The sequence below is a fragment of the Paralichthys olivaceus genome, chromosome 16, assembly GCF_024713975.1.
Source record: "Paralichthys olivaceus isolate ysfri-2021 chromosome 16, ASM2471397v2, whole genome shotgun sequence".
Taxonomy (NCBI): domain Eukaryota; kingdom Metazoa; phylum Chordata; class Actinopteri; order Pleuronectiformes; family Paralichthyidae; genus Paralichthys; species Paralichthys olivaceus.
In genome coordinates, this window is record NC_091108.1 from 20,546,877 (window position 1) to 20,556,177 (window position 9,301).

The 9,301-nt window shown below is 38.9% G+C and overlaps 2 protein-coding genes across 4 annotated transcripts in view; one reads left to right on the forward strand and one right to left on the reverse strand.

Moving 5' to 3' along the window:
* LOC109638359 (voltage-gated inwardly rectifying potassium channel KCNH6-like) overlaps nt 1-1,602 on the reverse strand; it is a 37,893-nt gene extending 36,291 nt beyond the window's left edge. For both annotated transcript variants that reach the window (XM_069510949.1, XM_020101311.2), the window contains exon 1: nt 1,331-1,602. In XM_069510949.1, the coding sequence (XP_069367050.1) occupies nt 1,331-1,406 (76 nt within the window). In that variant the 5' untranslated portion in view covers nt 1,407-1,602. The remainder of the gene's footprint in view (nt 1-1,330) is intronic.
* Nucleotides 1,603-2,782: 1,180 nt separating this feature from the next.
* Nucleotides 2,783-7,488, forward strand: pdca (phosducin a). Of its 2 annotated transcripts, XM_069511056.1 has the most exons (7): nt 2,783-2,958; nt 4,618-4,675; nt 4,950-5,086; nt 5,299-5,518; nt 6,031-6,143; nt 6,952-7,138; nt 7,173-7,488. In XM_069511056.1, coding segments are annotated over exons 2-7 (708 nt in total). In that variant the 5' UTR covers nt 2,783-2,958; nt 4,618-4,626; the 3' UTR covers nt 7,175-7,488. The 2 variants fall into 2 exon arrangements, with proteins under 2 accessions (XP_069367157.1, XP_019962372.1); XM_020106813.2 differs by having other exon boundaries at nt 2,784-2,958; nt 6,952-7,488.
* Nucleotides 7,489-9,301: the final 1,813 nt, after the last annotated feature.

The window sequence follows — 9,301 nt, forward strand, 5'->3', positions numbered from 1 at the left end:
TTTCTTCACTGATGAGTTGACCATTGACCAGAAGATTTCAACAGGTAGGGGGGGTAATGAGTTAATAACATGTACAAAACAGGTGTAGGGGGTCTGACAGCTGAGTTAGGTAGGTGTGATATAATAAATATGTGCAGAGAAGCAGTGTGAGGAACATGAATATGAAAGGGAGTGGGCTAGTGCTGGGTTATAGAGTTCAGCATAGCGATGGTGTTGTGGAAGGAAGTGTTCCTGAGTCTGCTGGTGCAGGACCTGAAGCTCCAGTACCGCCTCTCTGATGGACGGAGGGTAAACAGTGCATGGTTCAAGTGTGAGGAGTCCCTGGTAATGCTGCAAGCCCACAGCAGGCACCTGATCCAGTGGAGGACTGTGACGGCTGGGAGCTCAACACCGATGATTTTTTGAAGATAACCTCATTTGTTGTTGTCAGTCTGGATTTTGACCACATGACAACAATGAGACTGCACAAGTTTTAAACGACAATGAATCGTGCAGGAATTTTAGAATTAGGAATTATAACTGGAACCTCGGAGACACGTTGACTAAAAGAACCTGCTCGAAACACCAAGTGGGTTTGGAGTTTCTGACGCTGTGTTAAACTGGTTTAACTCAGTTCAATTAGATTTGAATATGGCCAAATCACAGAATTACTTTATTTTCTCAAGGCACCTTACATAAGGTTAAATAACCTTACAACAGTACAGAGAACCCCGAAACTCCTCACAAGAGCTAACACTCAACCTCTAGCAGAACCTGAGTTAATGTGGGCGGACAAATCATATTTTTCTTTTTGGCCGCAAAAAGGGAAAGAAAAAAATAAACCAGACAGCAGCTGCTCATCAAGAGTCACTAACACCAAGCAAGTGGAGCGCACCACACTGCACTGGCTCCCTGCGTGTCAAAGGACAGATTATAAAAATGCTACGATCTGTTCAGAGCACTGAACGTTCTTGGGTGTAAATACATCATTGATTTACTTGATCTTTATAAAAACAAAACAACTTTTTTCATTCTTTAAATCTTTAACAATTTCATTCCCCTGCTTTTGCTTTGAATTCAAACTTTTGAATGCAATGTCCACCTATGTAATGCAATTTAATGGCTGTGTAATACACTTGTATATGAGAGAGGCTAAATAAAGTTGTTTTACTGTAAGTTTGTTCTCTCTGGATTCTCTTACACATTCTAATGAAATCAAAAAGGCTAAGGCAGGTTTTGATTTGCTTGGTAGATCTTAACTTCAGTAAATAAGCTAACTGTCTTGCTCAAACACGTGTTTGTTGGTTGTTCCTGTTGTACTTGTGATGTCTAACTACTTGAGGTTACTCACTCTGTCCCTCGAACTTGCGGATGATGGTATCCACGAAGGTGTTCTGCGGAGCCACGTGGCCTCGTCTCACCGGCATGGTTCAGGTTCGAGTTCGGACCCGGTTGTGAAGTTTCCTCCGGATCTGATTGGCTGATTGAAATTAGAGCTGTTCTTTCTCCGGACACGATGTTCCTTTGTCGGATGAGCAAAATGTTTGTTGCTGAGTTCGGCTTGTTTGGTTTGTGTGTCCGCATCCTCTCCTCCACCGTTTCTCTCTCTCTCTCTCTCTCTCTCTCTCCTCTCATGCTCCCTCCATCCTGTCAGCACAGACCCGCCCACAGGTATTGTTTACAGTAAACAAATAAGGCATGAATTCAGGAAACTGTTTATAATACAGACCAACGTGAAAAATAAGATCTTGTAATTATCAATATTTTGTATTCCTGCAATTATCTTTCAATTGCCATCAAAAAAGATATGGAGGGACAATTCTTTTTCTATGCACTCTCCATTTGTGCATCTTTTTTATCTCATCTTCTCTACCTCCTACAATAAAAATCATAGTACTTCAAGTACAAGATTACTGAATTTACTGTGGGTGCCAAGCTGTTATTGGTATTTTATCTCTAATGTTATTATTATTCCACTATTTTCATGCTGTGTTTTAAAAATGTAATTTAAGTTGAAAATCCAAGAGAGGAAAATGTAAATTATACATGAAATAAAAATGTAAATGCATGTAAATTATATATTGATCATTCATAGGAGGGTTAGTGTGTTATTTGAAGTGTGGTGTTCATGAGGTTCTTTGATAACTCGTGTGAAAAACTTCTGTGTGCAGGACAGCTCCTTCTTATTTCAGTCAAACAGTGACACCTCCAGGATCAATTTTGTAACGGCAGCACGTATGCTGGAAAAGGCAATGGATAAAAAAATATATATGTGTGTTAAACAAATCATTTTATAAGAATATATCAGTTTCTATTATGAACCTTGTTAATTGATGATTCATTAATGTTCTATAGCTGTTTAAGATTCGTCTGAGTCTTGACATGATGGGGTTAAACCAGTTTGTTTAATGTTTTTTAATCTGTGGCTGACAATTAAAAAAATGTGAATATGAAATATAATTAAAATGTAAGAAAAATCAAGATGAAATATCAAATCATTCTCATTCTTCAAGTGTGTGTTGAAAACTAAAATCACTTGTAGCCTACAAACACATTTAGAGTACATGAGGTATGTAGCTGGAGCCAAGAGGTGATGAGTTTAAAGAATGGTGTGGTCATGTTTTAGTTGCCATCAGTTATGTTTGTATATTTGAAAATGTGTTCTCTAACTTGGACCTTGCCGTCATCATTCCATAGCACTGAGCTTGGCATTATAACTAATCATATTAGATACAGTATCAGTGATGACGAAGAATGACAGTGAAGATAAAGCTTACCCCTCATCTCTCTCCCCTCCCTTTTCTAATCTTGTTTTCATATGTGGACACACAACCCAGTGAATGTCTGCACTCATAGAAGATAACGAATAGATGCAACAGACGTAGCTTGGACAAAATACTTCCGTGAGAAATCAGCTGAGCATAAAAAGCCGACCACTTCTCAATCAGGACACAAAGGCAACGACCTCTGTGTGTTGTGGTAAGTACCATGCAGATAAATGTACAGCACGTCTTGTAATGTGTTGTCTGGAGCTGCAGATATGGTTTGTCCAGACTCAAGGGCTCCTGTGAGAGTTTATTGTATGTGTGACTACTAAACCAGTCACGAACAATTTATCTGCAACAAATTCATATTGAAGTATTTTCTGTGTTTAATTATTGTTGTAGTACTACTTTACTGTCTTTTTTTCCATAGCTATTTCTTCCAATAGTGATATTACATTTACAGTATATGTGCATACCTGATTGTTGTTCAAATAATTTGCTAATATGCATATGCATAGTGGTGCATGTACTTACTTGCTTACTTACTTTTACTTTTCAAGTCACGTTATAGTGTATTTAAAACCATTGAACTGTAGGGTTAAAATCTGAACTGCATTTGAACAAATGCATTCAGTTTGATTCAATTCTAATGTATGAGTATGGCGCCAAATCGGAACATACATTATCTCAAAGCCCGTTGCATGATAAAGTATAAAGGACCAGAGAGGTGATGTATATATTGCTTGCGCTTCATATACCCCAATCAGGCAATGCTAACTTTTACATTGCAATAAATATTTTTGAACTGTAAATGATGTCATGATCTGTCACATATATCAAATGGTGGAGAAGACTTTTATGATCAATGTAAATTTGAGATTGTCTCTTCACTAAGGTTATTTGCTGTGAACATGTTTTTCAAACCATATTTCTCTTGACCTTGACGTCTGAGTCAAAACTTCTTGTAGATTTAGAAACTTGCAAGTAATCCCACCACATTTGTTGGCAGTCTGTCCTTGACTGGTTCAATTATTTTGCACACACACACACACGCACACAAACACACACACACACACACAGGTGCAAAAACAATGCCCTGCTTCCAACTAAGCTGGTGCACAATGTAATTAGTTCCCCGAGGCTGACGTAGTGTTGATTAGTGCAGCTCAGCTGTATCAGCATTAAAGCTTCCTGGGGACAAGCCTTTACTCCTTAACACTGGAACATCGGAACTGCTTACATTTATTCAAAATTATCAAGCGAAGTCTTCAACCCACATTTTAGTAGCCTCGACAACCCAAATGTGATACGATGCTGTAGAAGCACCCTCAAGACCATAGTTTGTAAAATGAGAGAGAAACACTCTCTCCCTTTTCTCGTTGTCACTAGAGGTTATTCATAAATTCATTCATTCATTTTCAGGATGACAATAATAAAATAAAACTTGATAAAAAGGAATTATAGTCAAAGCTTTCAAATAAATGTGACATCACACACACGCACACATACTGGTGTGTGTCAGACTCCTAATCTCTCCATAATCTGATAAATAAACATCAGCCTGGCTCACAGTAAGTGGTTGTGACAACTGTACGGATCCATGCATACAGTGAACTAGTGTCATTCAGATGAGATTGAAGATTGTACAATATAAGATGCATGCCTGTAGGACAGTTACGTACTGTATATGCTGGGATTAAGTGAAAACATCGGTGAACTCTCAAACACTGTCAGATGCAGTTTGGTAAAGAAGCAGCACTGAGGTCATAAACCTCAGCACTGAGAGTTAGGATGTAGCATGGCTTTCACCCAGCGCATCCCCTCATGTTCTGCATGTATGTGACTGGTTAGGGGATTTGTTTGTGTGTTGCAGGCTGCTAGGATGTCTGGCCCTGCCCTGGAAGAAGAGGACTTGCCTGCCAATCACACAGGTCAGAGACAAACTATCAGAGGGATGAGGTAGACATCAATTTATGAAATGGAAGTGAAGTCTAACTTACTGTATGTTTCAGACCTTTTGGTTAGACAGCACACAAGATTTTAACTCAAGCCAGGTGAAATTATAATTACATCATAAATCTGTGAAAAGTTTAATTGAGGTGTTAACCAATGTGCTTTTGATGGTTTTTCTACCTTTAATGCTGTATATTATATTTTATATATGTCTATTAAGGTGCGTTTGGTCATTTCTTTGTGTGCTTGCAGGTCCTAAAGGTGTAATTAATGACTGGCGGAGGTTTAAGTTGGACAGTGTGGACCAAACCGTCCCTCACAACAAGAGAGAGCTGCTGAGACAAATGTCCAGCCCTAGAGAGGATGATAAGGACAGAGTCAACAGAAAGGTGGATAGAAATACTCAGAGAGACTTACACATACTATTTATATTTGTATATTTATACAGTATATAGTTCATCAAGTTCATGACAAGTTGTACTTGCTCAGATATATTCCACCAAAAACAAAAAGGTTCAGAGGAAACACTTGGATGGTGCCTTGTTTGTAATTTATCTTAACATCATAAAGGTGCAGCAGTGACATTTTTCCTCACCTGTAGATGAGCGTTCAGGAGTACGAGATGATCCAGGACGAGGACGAGCGCTGCCTGAAACGCTACAGGAAGAATTGTATGCAGGAAATGCACGAGCGCTTGAGCTTCGGCCCGAGGTTTGAAGAAGTGCACGAGCTTGAGAGTGGGGAAGCCTTCCTGGAGGTCATAGAGCAGGAACATCGGCTGACCCTGGTGGTAGTTCATGTCTACCAGCATGGTGTCAAAGGTTCGTTTTGTTAAATCATGTTGATCTGATCTCATTAAATATTGCAACTACAGTGTTAAACTACAAATGTTTTACAGGGGCTCCCTGTTTATTTCAGGATAGATTGAAAAAATGTATTACTTTTAAGGCTCTTCATGGCCTGTCCCCAGGTTCTATTCCTGATCTTTTAATTCCCTTTATGTGCAGCTTGCGATCTTGGGGAAAGGGTCTTCTGTCACTTCCTGAATCTAGGCTGAAAACTAGGGGGGAACTGAGCATCAGGGCCTCAATACTGAGGAAATAAGTCAGTCTGAGACAGTGTCTTCTTTTAAGTCTTGGCTAAAAACAAACTATTTTTGGAAAGCATATTCCCTGGATTTTCTTGGGGAGCTGGGCTATTATTGGTCTTTTATTTCCTATTATTATGTAGATCATTCCTTCCGTACTTCTTTCTGAATTTTAACCATTTGTTTTCTTGTCTCATTATGAGTTTGTTCACTACAATGTTGGCTGCTCATGGTTTCTGTTGTCAGGCTGTGAACAGATGAACTCGTGTCTGGACTGTCTGGCGTTGGAGTACTCCAGTGTTAAATTCTGTCGTATTGATGCTGTGGCCACAGGTGCTGCTGAGCGCTTCTCATCTGAGGTCAGTATACTCTACCAGTTTGACTCCACTGATGTAGACTGCAGGTGTAAGCTTGCCATTACAGGGGCCTATCTCCCTCAGCATCCTCCTCCCTTTCCACCTTCTGTCTATTGCCATTTCTAAGAACTGAAGTCGAAAAGGTTTTGACAAAGATTAAAAACAATTTATAAAACAAATACAAACAAGTGAAAGTGTTTTTCCCTCTATTGTAAAATGAAAATGACTGCAGCCAGACCATTTTCCTTCGCAAGACTGAGGTAACTAATATTATTGATAATATCTGAGACTAATAATCATCTGAATCACGGTAAGTGGAGACATTGAGCTTTAGTGAGATGAAGAACTGTGAGGTAAAAAAGAGGGAAATTGGTAAACAAAAAGTAAAACCAGAAACAAAAGGGCTTGGGTGTTAATTGTCATTCCAAGAACTAAAGAACCAAAAGATCAGAGCCAGGATTAAACCAATGATAGAGTGTGGGAAGACTACATATGTCCACAAAATTAATATTACTCTCATCAGGTCTTCCAGCCTCATTTTACTGACTTTATCAATATTTTATCAATATCTGGCCTGAAACCTTTTATAAGCAATACAAATTCCATCAGTTTGTCAATCAACACATTCATTAAATCAATCAAAAGTTCAAATATTTAATACAGAGTTTATTTTTAGCTGACAACAACTTGATACTGAAAAATGTAATCACAGTATAATTCAGAGATGCTGAGTACTGATTCAAACCAGTCTCACTTCAAAACGATCAGCCTGAATTCCGCTGAATCCTGATTCCTGTTGATGTCCCTTCAGGTTCTCCCTGCCCTGCTGCTGTACAAGGCAGGTGAGTTACTGGGTAATTTCCTGGCTGTTACCAAACACCTCAACGAGGAGTTCTTTGCAACGGAAGTGGAGGCGTTTCTCAATCAATATGGCCTCCTACCTGAGAAGGACATCGCAGCGTGTGCTGATGATGAGGACGATGGAGGGGACGTGGACTAGAGGGAGAGGGAAAGAATTAAGAGGGAAGAGAAAAGAATAATTACTGAGAAAGCAGGGGAGAGAGGGGGGGATTGTTGTGAAGTCAAGTGGATACAGAGGAAGAGGAAACAGGAAGAAGGGAAGAGAGCTGAAGAAAGGAATTGTGGGAGAAAGTAGAGGAAGACAGTGGCACACAAACACTAGTGAAGAAAGCATTTATATTGCATTACAGGCAAATACACACATAATGGCAAACATCCACCAGCACACACTGAATGTGGATTGTAACTAGAAGTGGTTAGGTGAACATTACTGAAATACTGCTTGTCAGTCATATCACAGCTCTGATTAAAGATCACTTGACCAAAATGCTCTCAGTGTCTATCCGTCTGTGTAGCACTATAAAGGTTAAACTACAGAACTGTCACTCCTCGTCTTATGATATGATATTGTTTCTATTTCAGTTAAGTCAACATTTTTTCAGCCGCTCAGTTCTATCTGTATTTTATCACAATTTACCACAATAATGCACAATGTTTGTGGAGTTATAATGTAATCATGGAGGAAACTTGAGGACATTTTTCCACGAGGTTCTGATGAACTGACGTCCAAACTTGTGCCAGTGTGTAACAACATCTATATCAACCAGATTTCCTCAGCTCAGATCTGTCATACGATACTTCAGAGGTAGGTAATCATCTCTCATTGTACAAATGACACACAGCAAGACTGACATCAATAAGCCAACTATTTTATCTATTCCTAAAACTCTGTAAGATTGAAAAGAACAGGATCATCAGATGCTGATCTTACAAAGATATTAATCATATTGTGTAGATAACACTCTCTAGATACAATAGCAGTGTGTAAGGCCAATTTCCAACATAACTCCTCTATTTGGCAATTAATCAATTAATTAATTACAGGATGAGAATTAAATAAGTTGATGTGTGCTGTTATAAACTGAGGTGTTGAAGATAAAAAAAAACAAGATAAAAGAAAACAGAAGTAATGGTGACTTCAAAGCTTTATGCTATTTTTAATCAATACTAAGGAAAATTGGATAATTGGAGGTTTATCAAAAAGATAAGGGATGAAAGCAGTGAGTGCAGGTAAGGCCAGAGGAGGAGGAGGAGGAAGAGGTATCTCCTGCAGCAGCACATGAAAACCAGAGGAAGGATCTCTAGCTCTCTTTTCTGGTTCAGTGCTTCTCAAACATTTTTATCTCAAGTCGTACTTTTTATATATGATAAAGCATTTTAATGTAAATCATCATAACTAAGACAGATTCTAAGGCACACTAGTGCACGACCGGGTCAGTTGGGTGTTGGTTGACGCATGTTGACTGATTCCCCTTTTATGAGCAGGACAGGAGGGAGGAGAGAAGAACAGAACAAGAGGAGAGAGCAGAGAGATGAGCTGTGCGACAGACGAATGAGACACCCAATGATACAGGAGACTGAGGAGAGTCAGGCAGTCAGATCATACAAAGAGTCAACCCAGTTTGTCATTGTTCTCTTTTTGCAGTTTAAAATGAGCCCTCTTTATCATAGAGGCAGAAGCTAGCAAACCAGGGTTGGTCAATATAAAAGATTTGAACAAAGCATTGGCAACATACAATACAGCATATGACTACTTTATTATGTCAAGGCTCTTTTTGATAGTGTTTCACTCTTTCTGCTGAAAATAAACACAATAATTAAGTTGAATGATAACTCAGATTGTACAAGCATGTTGTGAAGACACATGGCACACTTTTATTATTATATTAATTTTATTCTGAAGAAGAAACTTGAAAAAGTGGACTCTTAGGTGGAAATATAAAAGACGATGTTGCACCTTATTAAATCATATGAGACAAACTCTGAATATGGCACAAATAAAATGTGACTGATTGGTCTGTTACTGCTGCACAGACTTAATATCTAATGTTTACTGAGCTGGACTCAGAGCAAGATGACCAGCCTGGTGATTATTTCCTGAGTTTAGCCTGTAAGGCAACTAATGCCTCTCAGTGGGCCACACAATTTAAACGGTGTTAGTTTGTATGTGTTTAGGTGTCATCAAGAAGTATGGTTGACATCATAATCCCAATGTAACACCAATCTTTGAAAAAAAATAAGGCGAGATGTTACCCAGCAAGAAGAAATAGTGCCTGACAGTCACCACCGAAGGAGAACTC

Excerpts from the sequence above, each read along its gene's own strand:
- pdca (XM_069511056.1), top strand. The coding sequence starts at position 4,627 with ATGTCTGGCCCTGCCCTGGAAGAAGAGGACTTGCCTGCCAATCACACA. Across the intron at positions 5,087-5,298 it reads AGGACAGAGTCAACAGAAAG|ATGAGCGTTCAGGAGTACGA; the intron begins GTGGATAGAAAT and ends CCTCACCTGTAG. Across the intron at positions 6,144-6,951 it reads CTGAGCGCTTCTCATCTGAG|GTTCTCCCTGCCCTGCTGCT; the intron begins GTCAGTATACTC and ends ATGTCCCTTCAG.